The 20,313-nt window shown below is 44.9% G+C and overlaps 2 protein-coding genes across 3 annotated transcripts in view; both read left to right on the forward strand.

Annotated features, from left to right (window-relative positions):
• The window catches only part of rabgap1l (RAB GTPase activating protein 1-like), a 92,968-nt gene that overhangs the window by 16,633 nt on the left and 56,022 nt on the right, over nucleotides 1–20,313 (forward strand). For both annotated transcript variants that reach the window (XM_085250991.1, XM_085250992.1), the window contains exons 12-13: nucleotides 4,887–4,980; nucleotides 6,176–6,326. In XM_085250991.1, the coding sequence (XP_085107117.1) occupies nucleotides 4,887–4,980; nucleotides 6,176–6,326 (245 nt within the window). The remainder of the gene's footprint in view (nucleotides 1–4,886; nucleotides 4,981–6,175; nucleotides 6,327–20,313) is intronic.
• On the forward strand, nucleotides 12,136–18,634 carry gpr52 (G protein-coupled receptor 52). Its single transcript, XM_085252517.1, has one exon. The coding sequence runs from the start codon at nucleotides 13,862–13,864 to the stop codon at nucleotides 14,978–14,980; it is 1,119 nt and encodes a 372-aa protein (XP_085108643.1). The 5' UTR covers nucleotides 12,136–13,861; the 3' UTR covers nucleotides 14,981–18,634.

The following is a 20,313-nucleotide window of genomic DNA, read 5'->3' on the forward strand; positions in this document are numbered from 1 at the left end:
TTATGACCCCTCTTCCGGAAATCTACAATGATCTCCTTGGTCTTTTTGGTGTTTAAGACCAAGTTATTGTCGTGGCACCATGACTCTAGTTGTTGCACCTCTGTCCTATAGTTTGTCTCATCATTGTTGGATATAAGTCCGAGCACTGTAGTGTCATCTGCAAACTTAACAATGAGATTGGACGCGCAGGAGGAAATACAGTCATGGGTGAAGAGAGTGTATAGCAGAGGGCTCAGAACACACCCCTGAGGGGCACCGGTGTTGACCACAAGGGTGGAAGAGGTGTTCTTACCCACTCTGACACTCTGTCTGCGGTTAGTGAGGAAGTCCACAATCCAGTTGCACAGAGAGGAGTTACGTCCCAGTTGGTGGAGTTTGGGACGGAGTTTGTATGGCCGGATGGTATTAAAAGCCGAGCTGTAGTCTACAAAGAGGAGCCGTGCATAGGTGTTCCTGTGTTCCAGGTGCTCCAGTAATGTGTGCAGCACTGTGGCGATCGCATCCTCGGTTGACCGGTTCTCCCTGTATGCAAACTGGTGCGAGTCCAGGGATGGTGGAAAAGCAGCTCTGATGTGTTTGATGACCAGTCTCTCCAGGCATTTGGCGGGAATGGGGGTGAGTGCCACAGGTCTGAAATCGTTCAGACATGTGACATTTGACTGTTTTGGGATGGGAACGATGGTTGCTGCTTTGAAACAGGATGGTACCAGTGAACAGGACAACGAGGTGTTATATATAGAGGTGAAGACGTCCGCCAGGTCCGCAGCACAGTCTTTTAGCACCCGGCCCAGCACTCCATCTGGCCCGGCCGCCTTCCATGAGGATCAGTGACGCCGTTATTCACCCACCTCGGCCGCAACCTTGCAAGCGCGCAGATGCTGATCATGACATCGTGTGTCAGATCGTGAAAGCAGGTGCGGTCTTCCAGCAGCTTCGGCTCATCTGGTTGACCCCAAACATCGATCTGGGGAAGAAGATTCGTCTGCTCGTTATACCTACCGCGATCTACGCTTGTGAGACGCGGAAACAATCAGCCAAAATCGCCAAAAGATCCCCAGCAGATCCTGTGCATCTCTTACCGGGACCGTGTCACCAATGAAGAAGTCCGCCGCACTGCCACGCGTCCTCTCTATGACAGTGTGACTGAGCGGCGTGTGTGCTTTGGAGGTCACATTCTACGCCAACTCCAGAATAATGACAAGATGCTGCAGGTGCAAACTGTCTGAATCCAGTGGCTGCTGTCCTGCGTGTTGATTAAACTGTTGACTCTTTGCTGCATCTAAACACGACGGCTTTAGATGATATGCCAGAGCACACTGACTTTTTCACCATCAGTAACTGCAGCGCTGCCAGAGAAATGGAGGCGAAACATTAATGACACCAACACTGGCTGTTAGACCCAGTGGTCCTCAAACATGACCCAGTTTCAGTTCACTAATATAAACAGGACTCTCATTTCCACCTGAGCGCTGTTGGTGCAAGTGTCGCAATTTAGACCACGCACATCATGTCGGTGCTGATTTGGAAAATGACACGAGCTCGCATGTGCAAATATACCCCGTCCACACATTCTGATGTAGTTTCTGAAGTACTCTTACTTCTTTGCAGCCGCAATTTATTCAAATAAAGATCATGTCAATGAATTACTACATGAAATTTTAGTTGTCATAAAGCTTGATGTGACTGTAACCGTTTGTTAAAAATAACAAGAATATTAAGAAATGGTTAAAAAAAATGGATACAGAGAGATGTGTGTGTGTGTGTCTGTGTGTCTGTCTGTGTGTGTGCGTGTCTGTGTCTGTGTCTGTGTCTGTGTGCGTGTGTCTGTGTGCGTGTGTCTGTGTGCGTGTGTCTGTGTGCGTGTGTCTGTGTGCGTGTGTCTGTGTGTCTGTGCGTGCGTCTGTGTGTGCGTCTGTGTGTGTGTGTGTGTGTGTGTGTGTGTCTGTCTGTGTGTGTCTGTGCGTGCGTGTGTCTGTGCATGCGTGCGTGTGCGTGTCTGTGCGTGTGCGTGCGTGTCTGTGTCTATGTGTGTGTGTGTGTGTGTGTGTGTGCGCATGCATGCATATAACATTTGGCCTGCTTTAAAAAGTCATAGGTTAACTGTGTTGCTGACCCAACTTCATTCTCAGCCTATATTTACACACATGTTTAAACAACAGCTGTTCCGTTAAATCCGTTTGATTTTTAGCTGCAAACAGGAAACGGGACCATTCGCCTTCAAAGTTGTGATTGCAGTGTTGAAGTTTCACTGTAGCTCAGCGTATGTTGAGGATGTTTGCAGACAAGTCGGCCTTTTTCATGCAGGCCGCTTGAAGGTGCGAGCTTTCACTGGAGGTTTTCGGTGCACCCTCTTTGTGACCAATTTCACCAGGTCGCAACCTCCAGCGGTCACTCAGCCGACCTTTGACCCAGCAACGGTGGCACAATGCACCAGGTTACAGAAACCAAGAGATGCATAACTGGCTGAAATTGCACCAAAGCGGCGAATATGATGTCGCTTTGTTGTACGACACTTCACCAGGGTGAGAACGGCCAGCATCTTCATCGTGCTCCTTTTAGTAATGTAGCAGATGCTCGGCAGCAACGGTAACTCATGGCTCTGCATTGCTTTGGAAAGAGCACTCTACTGTAGATGCAGATCATGGATCTGGTCTCACTCCTTACACTCCCACTAATCTCTCGAGTTTACATGTCAGTAGGTTCCATCTGCACGGCAAACCAAAAACGTTTTAATGTAATACAGTTTTATGTGATTTTACTCTCCCACTGAAGTAAAATCTAAGCTTCTAAATTAAATCAACTTCTAAACACTTCAGAGCTGCCATAAAACATGACTTGATCTCATCGTCTCCGTCCTCTCTGCTGCTGATGTAAACGCTTCTCTACTTTTTCTCTCCCCTCCTTGAACAGAAGACAAAAATTGTATTTCCTGTGTCTGTCTGCCGACTCGTTGAAGCCACCCTGGCATCTGGTGCTGTGAGAGCCTTTGAAAGGGCCTTTTTTATATAACGCCCGCTTCTCCCCCAGAGCTGAAAATTGGAGGCGCTCGGGGCCGTGGAGGTGGAGGCCAGCCCCATTGTGTGCAGAAATGAATACAGTCGGGTGTAGATGCCACTGCTGTGTGCCAACACGCTCCGTTCACGTGGACGCCCCCACAGCCCTCGCTACAATGTGGACAATGGCCCCAAAGCTGATGTGCTTTTCTTTCACATCATACTTTGTCTGTGCATCCGTGTGTGTTGTTTTTATCATACAATCACTTCCCATTTTTATACATGTTCCTTTGGTTTATCACAGAGGCTTGATTTGTTCACTGCACTGCTGTCATGTTAGATTTGTAGTTCATTAGAGTAAAAGATGGAATTTAAAACGTCTTCATGCCGTTAACTGGAAATTTCTGCTTGCTTTAACATAGACAAACCAATCCATTAGTGCTTTCAACATGACATGAATCCCACAGTCAGTGTGCAGCCCCTTCTGCAGATTTAAAGGTAAAGGTAATGGCCTTCGTCTTCAGTTTCTTTTTATTTTTTATCAGCGAGTGCGCCGGCAGTTGGAATGCATTTGCGCTTCCTGGCCTTGGAAAATCTGAGGACAGAGGTAGCTGCTTTGTGCTGCGTCTGAGCCATTTGAAAGGACTCATCAAGCATTTATAAAGACCTGAAAAGCTTCTGCTAAAGGCTTTGAGGACATATAGGAGCAGCGGTGCAGTCAGTGTAGTGGCTGCACGCTCTGGAAGAAAATGTCAGCCTGACACTTACCCTGTCCGGCGTCAGGCCTGCCAAAGCATCCTGTTATTTTCATCTCTGTGATATCATGAAGGAAACTATGACAGGTCTTAATTTTTGGACACACAGTGGGACTCATCATCATTAAGTTGATAAGTTTTGTTTGGTTCAACGTTAATTTTACCTTTTTTTAAAAAATTATTTTCTTGTTAAGGCAACAGCATTTTTCTTTTGCGGTTTTTAGTTTTGTCCTCTCGTTTTGTTTCTAGTTCCCCTTTAAACAATATAAAACTGTAGGAATAATCATGAAGGTCCATAATGAAGTAAGGCGCCCTCTAGTGCGTGCATCTGTCAGCACCTGTTTCTGTGCAGCATAGTCACTGACGCCACGTCCGTATCACAACATTCAGTGTGGATCTGTGCGTTTGCTCTCGTGGGTGCTTTCTGTGTGGGGATCAGTTCCTCTCTCCAGCAGCAGAGCAGGCCAGACAGTCAATTAGTGCTTCTGCATCTAAACACAAGTGGTTCGCAGTGCTGATTGCCTCTTGTCTGCCTCACGAACCATCAGGCAGAAGAACGGCAATAATGGAAGGTGTAGGCGCTGCACAGGCACTCCTTCCTCCATTTAAACTGTGAGATCGATATTAACAGGTTTGAAAATGTGCATTGCGTATCAGAGTAGCTTAATATGGATTTATTAGTTGGGTGCAGATATCGGAAAGAATATCTTATCTGCCTGGCTCTTGCACAGCAGTCACAGAAACGGTCACAGCTCTCCTGGTAGGTGGCAAAATGCTCGAATGCAAACTGTCGTGCTCCCTCTGTGTTTATTAAGTGCTGAGTGACTGAAAGGACGACACATTCAGCTTTACCTGGAGTTAAAGGTCAAGATGTTTGTCTCTCTAACTGCATGCTCAGGTATACAAGGGTATACGTGCTCCTAACACACATTAATATTGCTTTACTAGCTCATCGGTGCGACTGTAGTGAAGTGAGATGAACCTAACTCTGGGTACGACTGTTTGCGATCCTCCTCGACTTCTCAGTTGATTGCAACTCTCATTACTTTCTTTCTGTATGTTACACGTTAACGTGACCCGTGGATTGCGATGGATCGTGAACCTCTACATCACCGGCGTCCTGTTCTGTGTCTTGCAGATAGCGACAGTGAAATTTCCAGTGGAACCGGCGACGTTTCCAAAGACTGTCCTGAGAAAATCCTCGAGTCCTGGGGAGGAATCCTCAATAGATGGTGAGGCAAAATGTGAACACACTGAGACCGAATGACAAAATACGTGCAGTGGCACTAAGCAGTGGAAGAAATGCACCATAGCGATCACAGTATCCACAATTCAACTGACCCAGCATGACAATAGCTGGGTGGCAGTCTGCTTTAGCTGAGGGCTCCTTCCATAGCAATGAACCTTCATCTGTAGCTTGACTTGTGCTAAGATTGTGATGCAGGTTAAAGAAAACTCTCGATGATTGAAAAATGGGTAAAACTAAAGGAAATTGGCAGTTTAGGCTCATGTTAAATCCCAGTTTTTATTGATTTTAAAACGTTAAGCTTGATTCGTACAGCCAAGTGTTTCCAGCTGGACTGACTGTAGCTTTTAGTTGTTTGGTCAGATATTAACCAAAGTGCAGAACATTTAGAATCGTTCGCACCTCCTTAAAATCAGAAAAGTCGGCTCCACTTTGCCTCATACACGGTGTGATTTCCACTACAGCACCTTGACTGTTTTATGATCCCAGTTCTTATGGATTACCTACTCGAACTGCAGCTGAGACATTTTAATGAATTACCCTCGTCTTTGTCCCCACTCCAGATGGAGCGAGCTAAAGCGCGGCGCCTAATAGAACGGCCAGTTTAAAAAAAACAAAGTTTTTATTTGTTACTTCTTTAATTAATGTGTTGCAACAAAAAGCGTTTGTTACAGTAACTGCTGCTGATAAATTCAGCTTCAGACGCAGTCGTTAGAAAGAATAAGAGACGCTTGGTGCCGTTTTCCTTTCAGCTGCACCGACATCATGAAGTGAGTTTTGTTGGGGAAGTGCATTCATATGCCTTCAATGAATGTGTCATGAGAATATTTCAAGCATCATTAAAAAGAGATGACAGTGTATTTTTCTAAAGGAGGATTTTTTGTTTTTTTGGGAGCGTGGCACTGATGTGCATCAGCAGTGGTGCACTTTCTGCTGTTAGTGAAATAGTTTCATGACACTCGATCACTGCTGTAATAAAGCAATACATCAGTAAACTGAGTGAAGCTGAGTTAATGTTGTTGTATCTTTATCATTAAGATTTACACTTCAGAAGGTGCGAAATTAAAGCTCCTGTCTTGTCACAGCAAAGAAGTGATTGTCAAAGAGCTGCACGTAAAGTCAAGTGGCTGAATCGACATTGTAAAATAATGTGTGTGTGTGTGTGTGTGTGTGTACATCAGGCATGGGAACCTGTCCACTCGCCCGAAAGGTTTGTCCTCATTGGTCCGCAGCGGCATTCCTGAGCCACTCAGAGCTGAAGTCTGGCAGCTGCTGGCTGGTTGCCACGACAACCATGACCTGCTTGAGCACTACCGCATCCTCATCACCAAGGTAAACGCACGCGCACAGCAGGGATGGACAGCTGCTAATAAGAGTGCATTTCTAAAAGAAACACTGACGTAAGACTTTTCTACCACATCCTCACCTGAGGGCCGGCGAGGCGGCAACAAATCCACGGTTTTCATTATATTTGACCCTAAGATCTGATGTCGGCACATTCCTCCTGTGAATATGAACCGTGAGAGTGTTTTCTTTGTGTCGATGTTGTGCTTCCACGCTTTTAGCTGTAGCCGCCATTTTTGCCGTGCTTAAGTGAAAACCAGACGGCGGGTGTGAATGGTTACGAGATCTCGTCACTGCGATGAGAGTGAATGAGGAAATGTGTTTCTGTACTGCGTACAAATCTGCGTCTCACCAACGCTTTTGTTACAGCTGTTCCTCTGAACTGTGTGTCAAATCGGAGAAGGCTGTAATTTAGCGGTGACATTTAAAGGCACGCGGCGCCGTCTCGGGACTGTGACGGCTCGTGCTGCCCTTTGGCCTCCCACGGAGCAGGAATTCAAAGTGAATTTTTGGACCTGTAGTATTTAACTATTGCTTGTTGTTCTGGCTGCGTTCAGGTATAGCACACGGGCTTGCACAAAACTTTTAGCCGCAGTGTCACACTGGAGGAACGGCTCTCCAGGCTCTCTGAAGGTCCTGTTTCATAATGTGCCATTTAACTGTGGCTTTATTTATATACTTCTGTTATAGTTTCATCTGATCTTTCTTAACTTCTTATAAACGAGTAAGTCGAGCGCCCAACTGTACCTAAATGCGGCGGCAGAAGGATGGAGATCTTCAGTTTCATTGGTAATAAAATAGTTTTTTCTCTTTGCAGCACAGAGGCCAGTGAAAGCACCTGCCTCAATCAATAAGCACTAACAGAGAGAAAGCAATAGGGGTGTCGACATGAAGCGTGGAAAATTGAGCCAGCAAAGAGTGTGAACCCACAAATATTAGGTTTTAGTGACTGAAGGGAGAAAGGGAACGCGTGCAAATGCCAGGATAGCGACTTTCACTGCTGTGTGGATATCTCTGGTCCTTCTTTTTCTGTTATCGTTATCCCTCGTCTTTCTTTTTCGTCTTCTGTAGGAACCGTCTTCTTGCTCTTCTTAGATTTCCCTGTGCCCCTCTCTGCCTCTCCTATGCTCCTGTTATATAAGACTAAGCTTCTGTTGTTCAGCTCATTGCGCTGGCTTGAGCACGCCCACATCTTCTGTCTTGCTGGAGTAGTGATGGTATTGATAGGCGGTTGGTCGGGCTATTAATAGCTGCACCAAATGAATGGAACTGAGGGAAGATGTAGCGGGGAGGGAAGAGGCAAAGACCAGCAACATGAAGGTGATGTGGAGCTCGTTTATACCTTTCTGGGCCTTTAATGCTCAGCACCGTGTATCACCAGGAGCCGTGTTATGGACCTCTGGAAAAATCTATTTCGAAACCACTAATCTACTCAGCATTTAGCAGCATGTGACCCGTGGCGTGCTCGTATAATAGCGCGATACTTGCAATACACTTAAGTGTTGCGCTGCTCTCATTTACAGTCATCACACACAGTCGCAAATGCACACTGTGGCCTCGGGGCATCTGAGACATTCACAAATAACTTTCTGGGCTGGCGCAGCGCTGTGTTTGAGGTCGGGAACGGCGGGTTGCTGGTGACATTTGAACAACCTTTTCATGTCCCCAGAGCCGAACAAGCCCAAGGTGTGCCGCCACGCTTGAACCCACAGCTTAAAAAAGCTCAGCCAGCTATTTCCAGTCCTGCCATCCCAAAAACAGACGCCGGACTCGCGTCTTAGCTTTGAAAGCTGTAATGGAAGCATGGAGGGAAACTGCACAGCAGGCAGGACCTCAGCGTGACCAGCGCAGGACATTTCAAAGCTGCTAAACACTGACCTGTGAATTATTCATTCATAGAAAGGCACCGAACTCAATCAAGCTAGCTTTGCAAAAGCAGTTTGTTCCACTCCAACTTTGTTACTGACTTGTAATTCAATTATAACTATTTCACTTCAGTTTTATTTCTATAGCATCTAATGACGGTCACCTCTAATGTCGAGCCCAACATTTCAACAAATTCTTGCACCTTGCACCCATTTTCCTTAAAAAAACCAAAGAGGGTGGACAGCTGAGGACTTGCAGCGTGTATAACCTCGTCTGTGAAGATGAGCTTTTTCTGTGTGTCTTTCATTTCCCGGATCTCACCTGGTTTCCTCCCAGGACTTCTAAGGTGCTTTCCATTTCAGTGAGCAGCCAGCTTAGTGATGACATATAAAGTCTGTGTGTAATCAAAGGTAGCATCAGCCATGCAGCCAGGCTGGAATAATACTACACCCACGCCTAATAATGCTCATAAAGATACACGGAGCACAATGTACATAAGAGAGGCTGCCATGGTAACTGTGAGGGTCAACAGACTTTTCTTTGCTTGAAGTTATCGCCATGACAATTCTGTCTCCTTTAGCCTTTGTCTCAGTCTTCCTTCGCCTAATGAGTTGGTGTTCTGCCTTTGAAACCTGCAGTAGTTGTTTATGGATTTCACATAGTCACTGTGGCGACCGCTGCACGGTGTTAAGAGAAATCCACGTCTTATTTCACTAACATTCATTTTGTTGCCATGTGATCCTTAGTTTTCCAGTTTGTGCACACATACAAGCTTTTCTCTCATCTTTTATATATGTTGACATTTTCATACTGACGATAAGTTTTCACCCTTGAGGTTTGAGGTTTCCCATCACTGCCTGAAAGACAAATCCCTGTGGTGGTGTCAGCCAATCAAAGCCTCTCGCACACATTCGTACACACTCGCCTCGCTGTCCCGTCCTCCTTTATAGTATCTGCGGGGAACAGCTGCACTGCACGTCTGCAGTACAGCCAAGCAACACCGCTTCCTACAATATAGGTCTATTCACAGCACTCTCCCTCCTCGGGTCTGTGTGCCTGTCCATAATGCAGTTTCCAGTCTCCATTCACCGACAGTTTCCACAGTAGGAAAACCGTGGAGGATGTGCTGCCTCTGATCCACAGCGTCAGAAACATCGGTATCATTTCTGTAGTTACTGAAGGTTGGCTAAAAACTGACTCGACGACAGATTTGATGTTTACTGAGGACCCTCTGCTGTGTGTGTGTGTGCGTGCAGCTGAAATGGTGTAATCAGTCATGTTAATGTGGTGCCACTTGGACACGTCTGATTAGATGCAGAATTTTTAGTATTGAGTGAAATTAAGTTGCCATGCCAAAGTGAATAAAATGATTCTGGAGTTTTGCTGGTGTGCAGTGATAATTGCATCGGCCGTCTGTGCTGACACTGATATGACGCCCGCATTAAGGAGATTTAGCCAACCTCATCTCTGGTCACTTCTTTGTCCAGTGCTCCGTGTCTTTGCCTCCACTGCAGTCGCAGCAGCTCGTATCACCTCAATAAATCTGAACGACCTGCAATGAACAGCATTTTCATCTGGGTGTTAGATTAATCTTAGATGTGATTTGTCAGGATACAGCAGTAATGTTGTTTATCTGCAGATTAAGTGAGAAAAACTTAAAGCTGCTCTGGGATGGAATCACTTAGTATAATCAACAAAATCTTATTTCATATCCTTGAACTTCGAGACTCTCAACAAGGGGCGTCCTGTTTGAAAATACCGTTTGCAGGGTTCTGTTTGTAAGAGGAAGAACGAAGTAGTTGTTGCTACTTTATTTTTGTTGTAGGAGATGAAGTGATTAGTTGGTGTGTCCAATGTAACGGCGAACAGCCTGCCACTTTCTTTACCGTGCTCTGGATAAACCACCAGGCCAAACACCTTTTAATGTAGATATAAACTCCCTGCTTATGCTGGTACATTGCTGTTTAGACTGAAATCAGCAGGAGCCCAGGCATGGAGGAGGGAGGGATGCTGGGAGGCAGTGAAAGGTGAATCAGCCGCCGCCTTTGTTTCCAAGTGGCCCCGCTGGCTTTGTTTTGGAGCAGAATGAATTATTAACGGTGGCCTTCTGGTCGTGTTTTTCATCAGTGTCCACCTCCAAAGGTAAAGAGCGCTGTGATGAGAGATCTCCATTGACTGGCTCCTTCCACAGTGACAGCACAACTGTCTACCTGAACTTCACCTGATCTATTTTAGTGTTTTTAGTTTGACCTGTTTCAGTAGAATCGAGTCTCATTTTGACTCGAGCATACCGACTTCTATATTTAGTCAAATTGTAACACTTTTCCAGAGTAACGGCTAACAACATAGCGTTACCAAATAAATAGTGTATTCAGTATGATGTTATTTCCCACTGCCTGTCTTTGCAACCTCAAGTCAAAGTTAATTGTGCACTTTTTGATGTGCGTGTTGCTCTCAAAGATTATTGGTTCAGTAATGTACGTAGGAGTTGATGTCACCTTAAACATGAGGGTTTAGACATTACGCTACTATTAAAGTCAAATACTAAAATGGATTTAATAATCATGAATGATGTCGTAGTTTATAGATTCTAATTACTAATATAAACAGAAATATTTACAATGAGAAACTCTTACGTTCTGTTTTGATCCCTGAGCTATAATCTGTTTAAAGTCATCAGGTCTGTGCAAGCCTTTCTTCAGCTTTTATGTCCTGTCATAAGCTGCTGCATTACTGAAGAAATGAAATCGCAGGAGCTCCTATTATTATAAGATCATACACATTTACCATTATATTCCAATAGCAGTGTTTCTTGAAGCTGCATCCCCCGTTTTATTCAGGCGATGCATGTTTGTTCTTTCGCTCTGTGTGGCTTTGGCCTATTGTAGATTTTTATTATTATTTTTTAATATAACAGTCTTCAAAAAATCACATTGAGCTGGCTCATATGCTCCACAGTAACCGTGCTCGCTCGCTGGCTTATTTCAGTCCACGCCATGGTCGCTCCATTCAGACGTTAATGTGTCGGTTTGTTTTCCAGAGTAATTAAAGTTGTTTTCTAGATGTGTGCAGTGTAACGATTTCCTGTCAAAATGACCACTCCTCAATGACTTTAATGGTTTCTCAGTAATATTAACAAAGTTTCAGTTGTGTATGCATCATGCTGGCCGGTTTCTTTCCATCCACTCTTTAGATTAGCCAATTTACTGTCACTTGATCCCTTTCAGGATGCTCCCAACTGGCTGAAATACCTGGCAACTGTAACTAAGGGGCAGAGATAAGTGTGCTAAGCTGTTGGTAAATAAAGAAAAGAAACCTGGAGTCTGTTTGGATAATGCAGAAGATGCATTTTCCAATAATTAAAATGTTTCTTATCATACTGGAGGTTAACTGAGTGTTCATGTACATTATGTACACTTTGTTTGTGGCAAGCTGAGACTGAACACTGTACATATTATGACTCAGCGATGTTATGAAATTTGCATTTGAATATTTTTAGATTCAGTAGTTTTTGTTTTTAAATACATAAAGCTGCTCAACTGCAGTTAAATAGTGAATAGTGTATGTTTATGGTATGTGTGCAATGAAGGGCTGTGTGACTAAACAGGAAAGGGGAGAAAAAGTGATAAGGGCTTCACTTAATAGAAATAGTTTGAGAGATAAGTGATATGTAAATAGGAAATGTATCCAAATGTACCTCTGGGAGAAAGCCAGTCTGAGGCAGGATAATGTGGCAGGGAGCCTCAGGTGCAGCTGGGAGGGGAGGAGGCGGGGCTGTGAGCAGCGAGGAGGGTGTGTGTGTGTGTGTGTGTGTGTGTGTGTGTGCGTGTGGAGAGAGAGAGACTGGAGTGTGCAAGCTAGAGAGAGTGTGTGGTGAGGGAGGGAGGGAAGTGTAAGCCAGTCACAGCATCTCTCCTCACTGCACCAGGGCTGAGGGACTCTCCATCCCCTCGCTTCTCTCGCTGCAGATTTAACTCATTTCCATCAGCGCAGTCATCCCCCCCTTTTTTTGCCTTTCATTTTTACTTGCTGCTTTGGACAGATGCATTGCATTCATATCCTTCAGTGTGCCAGGATCTGAGGAATTATTAATTAAAAACGTGTTGTTGTTTTTTCCTGTTCATCTAAAATAAAAGGGACCATTTTCAAAAAAAGACCGGGACTCCGACTGGGACTTTTCTTCTCTTTATGCTGCGAGAGCGGATTCCCTTTTGTTGTACCGTCAGTGTTTTGTTCAGGTGACAGCTGTACTGAGAGAAGAGTTGGATAGGACCCCCTCCACAACGCTTGAAAGGACTAAGGCAACTTGGAAAATCTGCGGCTGCATTAAGCACTTGAGGACAAGGTCCCGAGCCCTTCTAGGTGCTGCCAGATTTTCAAGAATACCACAATGAAAATGGAAGTGTCGGGTAAATAAGCCGACTGTCGATTCATTCCCAAACCCCTCTCTGCAAGTGTCTGCGACAGGATTGCTGTGGAGTCAAAGTGATTGGAGCGCTGAGTTATTCAGGTGGCCTCTCATTTCTCCTGGAAAGTCCTCGCGTCTGCCTGCATGGGAGTCTGACATCAAACACTCATCAGCCGCTCGACTCTTACGTTGGTTTGTCTTTTTCACAACTTGCAGTCCAGAACACTGAGAGGCAAGTTTGCACATTTGGATTTAAACTTCACATTGTTGGCAGAAGTCATCTGGACGTTGGGATGCTTTACCTCATGCTGCCTAGGGATGCCTTGTAAACACATTTCCCCTCACCACTGTGTGTGCTGAGAGAGCTGTGACATTATCTCCCGCGGAGATCCCCGTGTTGTTCTAGCCCGTGTCTGTGTTTTGATTCAGACAATAGCTGGGCATACACGGGCTCCAGACACTGGCCGGAGGACCACCAAAATAAGGGAAGCCTGCGGTTACATAGTAAACACTCTGGCACACAGTGAAACTTTGGATTGTAATAAAGAAATGAATTTAATTATACATCGCTGATGCTTTAATTAAACATAGCGATCACCTAAAATGTGTTTTGGAGCCACAGCGGCACCCAGAAAATCTCAGCTGTTCTTAAGGAGTGAAATAGAAATGCTCCATTATTGTTGGGGCTCTTTAGTGAATCGAGTGGAGCTTTGGACTTTGCTTTAACCTTGTGTGATTTCCTCCCTCGCATCATCTTTGCTCTCTGCCCTTGCGAGGACATCTCCTGCCCTCAGCCTCCTGGTGGCAACTCTCATTTAAATCAGACGATGAGGCCACCGACTGCAAGGCAGAGCGGCAAGTGAGCTCACCGCTGGGATACGTGCTGGCCGAAGCTTTAGGTTTACTGAAGGAATGCACTTTCTTCGTACTACTGACCGCTGCCCACCCACTACTTTCACTGACCATGCATCATTGGAAAGGAGAGCCGAACGGGTTGTCCTACGCTGCTGGCGGCTGCATTGATTTTCCTCCAGTCTGCGTTCATTTGATCGAGACCGAGCAGCGATATGAGAGTAAGGCGAACGAAAGCGTGGGCACGCTAGGGAGCATGTTCAGCTCTGTGAACTGAGATTGGCTGCAGACGCCTGGCGAAAAACAGGAGGGCGACAGGAGAATCTCCAGTTTCGGCCCAGCTGCCTTTATGGGTGACACGCTGCAGTCCTGACCCACCTGGACGGCACCCAGAACAATGAACCAGTCTGAACTGACAACAGACCCTTCGATCACTGCCAACGTCAGCCATGGAGACTTCGTTCCTGGCAGGGCCTCGAACCACTCCTGTCCCTTGGGCTGGGGGCTGAATGGAGGCCTGGATGCTTGCATTCTGGAGACCGCTGTCATCGTGCTGCTAACTGTACTAATTATTGCTGGGAACTTGACGGTGATCTTTGTGTTCCACTGTGCCCCTCTGCTGCACCACTACACCACCAGCTACTTCATCCAGACCATGGCCTACGCCGATCTGCTGGTGGGGCTCAGCTGCTTGGTGCCCACCCTGTCGTTACTCCACTACCCAACCAGTGTCCAGGAGCCAGTCACATGCCAAGTTTTCAGCTATGTCATCTCTGTTCTGAAGAGTGTTTCAATGGCCTGCTTGGCCTGTATCAGCGTGGACCGGTACCTGGCTATAACGAAGCCGCTGTCCTACAACCAGCTGGTGACTCCGTGCCGTCTGCGAGGCTGCATCACTCTCATCTGGGTCTATTCCAGCCTGATTTTCTCCCCCTCCTTCTTTGGTTGGGGTAAGCCGGGCTATCACGGGGATATTTTCGAGTGGTGCGCACACTCTTGGCCCACCTCCGCCCTCTTCACAGGCTTCGTGGTGTGCTTGCTCTATGCGCCTGCTGCCCTTGTGGTCTGCTTTACCTATTACCACATCTTCCGCATTTGTCAGCAACACAACAGGGAGATCAGCGAACGACGTGCACGTTTCCCCAGCCAGGAGATGGAGGCCGGTGAAGGGAATGGTGGCGGGCATCACGGGGGGCACGGGCCGGATCGGCGCTACGCGATGGTACTCTTTCGCATTACCAGTGTTTTCTATATGCTTTGGCTGCCCTACATAATCTACTTTCTTCTAGAAAGCTCCCACGTGCTGGACAGCCCTGCCCTCTCCTTCATAACAACTTGGCTGGCCATTAGCAACAGCTTTTGCAACTGTGTCATCTACAGCCTGTCTAATAGTGTGTTCCGGCTGGGCATGCGCAGGCTCTCGCAGACCATTTGCTCCTTCAGCCACTGTGCTGCAGATGACCGGGACTTTGGCGAGCCTAAACCAAGAAAGAGGGCAAACTCGTGCTCCATCTGAAGCCACGTCTCCCACAGGATGAGGAAATAAGAATCCCAGCATGCTTAGCAGCTAGTTAACTCGTAGTTAAATTGGCAGGGCTCAGTGGATAACTGTATCAACCTTTTTAGCTGATAACTGTGACATTATCCTGGGCACTGGTAATTGCATTAAAACCCTTTCAAGGAGATGAATGCAGCATCTAAACTGAGATTTCAAGCGAAACGGGCGCTCTGCGGTGGCTTTTACTCTACATTACAGCGAAGGCTCTCTTAGCCTTTACATCTCTGTGCACATCATCGATGAGATCGGATCTACCGGAGAGACAAAACTGTAAATGCCAAAACATTCATAGATATCTCCTCACAAATCAAATGTGACCGTTTCATGTCTGTTAACCTTTGCTAGTGGTTGTGATTCAGAGCAACCGTCTAATGGATGTCTTCATGCTCTTTGTGTGTGGATACAGTGTAATCTACAGTTGTGCTCACAGACCTGTTTAAAGGTTCTAAGTGGATATTAGACGTTTCCATATCAATGTTACACGTACGACAGTGACAGCAGCCGGTGTGCTGCTGTGACAAATACGACGGAAAATGGCTTTGACTGTTTTTAAGAAGTGAGCAGGTGGAGTCATAGTTATGTCAGGTGTTCTGCCCCCCCTTGGTTGGGTGATCGGTTACAGCTGAGATTTAAGCTAAAGATTTTACGACATGAATAAGTGCTGCTAATCTTAGAAAGTAAACTTAATGTAATTCTGTTCTGACAGTATGCAGATCATATCTCATATACCAAGGGACTGTGCAGCTTTAGCACTAAAACCTTTAAATGAACAAAATTGCTTAACACAGTTATTTATTGCTGGTCATCAAATGTCCATCAGTTCAGGTGCTGCTGTGATTGGGCCTGTACGAGATTGTTAAACAACTTTAATTTGACCTGAATATCATCAGCTGATTTGTGCTCCCCCCACGACAAAGCACCTTATTTCCAAACTGGAACAAAGCATATGTCAGGCTTAGCATAGATTCATACTGTGACGCTTAACTGAAGTCAGTGAAATAGTGCACGGTCTCCCTCTGTGCTTTGTATTCCACAAGCATCAGAAATCCCCCCCATTGATTCAGCGTTCCTGACGTTCCCATTATGAGTGTTCAGTCAGTTTGATGCATGACTTCATGATTTTGAACCAGCCAATAAATATCTTTTCTTTATACAAATGACAGCTGGATTGTGAACACAGATGAAGATGCAGTATAAGTGTCACTGTCCAAATCTTTTCTTCTACATGAGCTGCTTTGAGGATGCAGATGTTTTACTGTTGAATGTGGCTTTGAACCCACTAACACATTCACTCTGGTGCGGGGCCTCAGATGTCACAAGTTTCTTGTGCTTTGAGTGGCTCACGTGAAGGATAGTATTGAGATGACAGGGGCTGGGATTAATGTGACCTGATCTGTTTGTTAAAAAATGACAGGGTAGACGTTTAAGGCTATTGGTTGTTTACCTCGTCTTTGTTCGTTGAACTGGTCATCTGGCGGTGCGCTTTATTTTTGCCTCGTCTTTTATTTCTCCCAGTTCTGAAATAGACGTGAAAATCTATATAACTATATAACAGACTGACTCCCACTTTACCACAGCACAGTAGGGTAGTCATTCCACTCTGTATAAAATGCATTTTTATTTTCATTTGACCGGTGTCAAATGAAAATAAAAATGCATTTTATACAAACGAGAAAATTAATTTCACATTAATACAGCAGCAGTCTTTAGCCAAATTACCATTTGGCTCCTGTAGTGGTGTCAGCAGTTTGTGGTTTAGGCCCTGTAGTGCATAACGGCCACGCGGGAAACCAGGAGACACAGCAAACCCAGCTCCCAGATACTGTAACTCTCCGATCTACTGCTGCGGGACACTTTGTGTAGGCCAGCGGTGTCCAGCTCCCGGCCTCGAGGTGTCCTGCAGGCTTTAGATGTGTCCTTGATCCAACACAGCTGATTTAAACGGCTAAATGACCTCATCAACATGTCTTGAAGTTCTCCAGAGGCCTGGTAATGAACTCATCATGTGATTCAGGTGTGCTGACCCAGGGTGAGATCTAAACCCTGCAGGACACCAGCCGGTGTCCAGCAGCCAGGTCATCTCATCATTTTAAGGCTGCTTTGTGGTGTTTTACTGTAGGGCCAGTAAAACTGAGTCTTATTCTCGTAGACATGTTTGACATGGAGTATGTGAGCATTCCAGTTTAGTCTTTCTGGCCACCCTATAAATTGAAGCTAAAATCACTGTAATGAGATCTTAGACTCTTTTGATTAATCCTCAGGCTGTAGTGTCGTCACCGGCCTGTGGTCAGTCTGAGTTTGTACCGGGAGCAACTAATAATGGTTTATTCATATAGTTTACTGTAACTGCTGGCAGTGTTAGTTTTTGTTTGGGGTTATTCAAATAAGTGAACTTGGAGGCAGATGCTCCAAAAAATGAGGCAAAAGTGAAAAGCTGTGGACATGTGTGCAGGTCCTCAGAGGAACCGCCAGCATTCTTCAAAATACTCCACTTTGGTCGATGGTGTTGGATTTCAAATAGTTGCAACTTTAATGCAACGTTAACGCATTATAGATTGTTTTATGTGCCTAAAGGTGTATTTTGTAGGAAAAGTGTATTTTATCTTGAGAATAATTGCCATCACATGGTCATGCTGCACTTTTTAAAAACATTTCACGTACCGTGTGAAACTTTACACATCCGAGGATACGTCGTCACTGCGTTTAGCTTTTTCTTTAAGCTCAAGAGGGTCGAAAATGGGTCGTTTCATAACTTTATCAGCGTTGATGTGATTTCTGACTTCCATGTTCTGCTCTTTGATATCTACATTTATAGAAATGTCCAAGTGAACTCACTCCAACAGCCATACGATCTGGCATATATGAGGTATAACAGTAGGGACTGTGTCAAATACTAGACTTAAAATATTCGATATATATATATATATATTTTATTTTGATAGCTTGTGTTTTTGTATTCACTTTGGGAGCGTATTAGTCGGGTAGTAGATGAAATTATTATGACCTGTAAAATCTTCAATGTGGTGACAAACAATAACACGAAAGCAAAACTCTGTAATGACATAAAATAGAGCAGTTGTCAAAAAGTTTAAGAACATTTAAAGTGGAGATCACAGTTGCTGGTATGAAGATGCACACGTGCTCATGCCTTTGTAGGCTTTCATGTAGCAGGTCATGTGAAACGTGGTCCTGGCACGAGGTTTCAGTCAAAGTGCCGAGTGTTTAATAATCAATGATTTGTGTGTCTGTGTTACACTGACCAAACTGAAGTGGTATTAAAAAATCAGAAGTGTTATGTCACCTTCCTTTTAAGTGCTTTGATAGAAGCTTTTAGTAAAAAGTGTTTAAAGGAAATATTATATATTTATTTAATTTATGTTTGAATCTTTATACAATATACTGCATATGAGTATGTAGTGCGTGTATCTGTTGTTGCTGTACAGCCAAAATAAGTTCTGGCAGGTGTTGTGGACCCGTTTTCGTTAACTCACCTAGGCTGATGTTTGAGTAGGAGGCGAGTGTGTTAAATTGCACAGTATCTATTTTTTTAATTTGAAATTTTGTCAAAAGGTTTTTGCTGTTGCTGCCAACCTAATAAAGGTGAAAATAGTAGACATTGCTTTTGGACAGTGTGTGTGTTTCTGTGTATCGGTAGCTGCATTCACACCCTGCTGGGAGTAGTCGTCATATTTTCTCTGCTCAAAATGTTGCAGAAAGTGGAAACATGGGTTTTTACTTTGGCCGAATCATGTGATTAGCTCACACCTGCCTCAGCAAACATGGGCGACGCTTTGATGTACAAGTCGTTTTTGAAATGTTCTCAATGTGTAATAGAAAGGAAGCCGTGCACATTTATAAATAACATAAATCCAGGACCAGAGGAGGGACGATAAATCTACATCTCGTCTTCTGACTCCTTGCAGAGAAAGAATGGAATGAAAATTGCAACCTAGTGCAACACGAGTGACTCTCATCACTTCTGTAATGATGGTATATCAGCTTAAGCTCTGAGGTTGGATCCCTCTTAGTGATACACATGTGCTGATCCTTTTGACGCAGGCAGTCAGTACTGATACACCTGTGTGTACATATGGATACAGCATATCCAGCCTAAAGTTATATCTTTAGGCTACACAGCAAACGCAGTAAATGACAAACAGATGAGGTAAAGAGTCATCTGTCTGACCTCTTTATTCTCCCGACTGATCTCTGCCACAGACTAGTCGTTCTTTTACTGGATAAAACTCCTTCACGTGCTCTGTTGGTGTGAACAGATTTCATATGATAAAGTTGTCTGTCTTAAATCAGCCTTTCAGATTTATTATGCTTTTAGACTGCGAGTGAGTCTCTCTCCAGCCATAAACCCTGTGTCATCACCTAGTGGACGGAGAAGCAGGAGGAGACGGAGAGCTTTCTGGAAAAAGTCTTGCCAAAGCAGCCGACTGAGAGGAATAACCGATTCGGTTGGGTCCAATGAGAAGTGCTCAGATTACGTTTGTATTACAATAATGAACCAAATATAGTTACCGCATAGAGGCAAACTGTCGCATCCAAACTGACAGTCAAGCCGTGAGCAGCTTCCCAGTCCAGGCCCACTTGATGTTCACGGCCAATGCTATATCAGGAATTCCCTTTTATTTCCACAAATGGTAGCACTTGCCTCACGTCCTCGTTCCCTTTCCATCCTGCCACTCTGCTTCTTCCGTCCCGATTGAGAAAGGACCACCTGACCCTCTTTTGAGGTGGGGAAGTCATAATTGGAGGGGAAACCAGTTCCTGTCTCTGTGCGCTAATAGCGGAGCCTCGCGGCAGTCACCAAAAGCCTTTGATGGCACAAGGAGGGGCACACTTAGACACCCACACACCAACACTCGCTCATACATCTTGTATTGCCTCCATTTCTCTTTGAAAACATGAGATCCAGCTGATAGATGACAGCTAGTCATAGCCAGCTATAGCAGTCCTCAAACTGTAATTCATCCAGTGGGAGGTTAAACCCACATCATTATTGGATTTGTTGTCATTTGGGGGGGCCAATCAAGATTCAGTCCATCAATAGTTAATCTCAAATATTTGACTAAATTATTTTTTTAAAAGTTATCTGAAGGGAAGCTAATAACAGAGGACATCCATACAATGCTTCATGGCAGTCCGTCTACCTGAATCGTTTCAGCTGCAATGACTGCTTGATTGTGTCACTCCTCCGGTGCTCTCATAGCTTCCTAAAATGGTTTTCTTGATACAGATTTTCTAAAGAGAAAATTTTAATAATAGAATAATAAGGTAAAAAT

Source organism: Mchenga conophoros, linkage group LG17 (assembly GCF_057382185.1).
Source record: "Mchenga conophoros isolate Kocher_MC1m ecotype Shallow Benthic linkage group LG17, M_conophoros_male_GT1.1, whole genome shotgun sequence".
Lineage (NCBI taxonomy): Eukaryota > Metazoa > Chordata > Actinopteri > Cichliformes > Cichlidae > Mchenga > Mchenga conophoros.

Bases quoted from the DNA above. Each gene is read 5' to 3' on its own strand.
- gpr52 (XM_085252517.1), top strand. From the start codon at position 13,862: ATGAACCAGTCTGAACTGACAACAGACCCTTCGATCACTGCCAACGTC.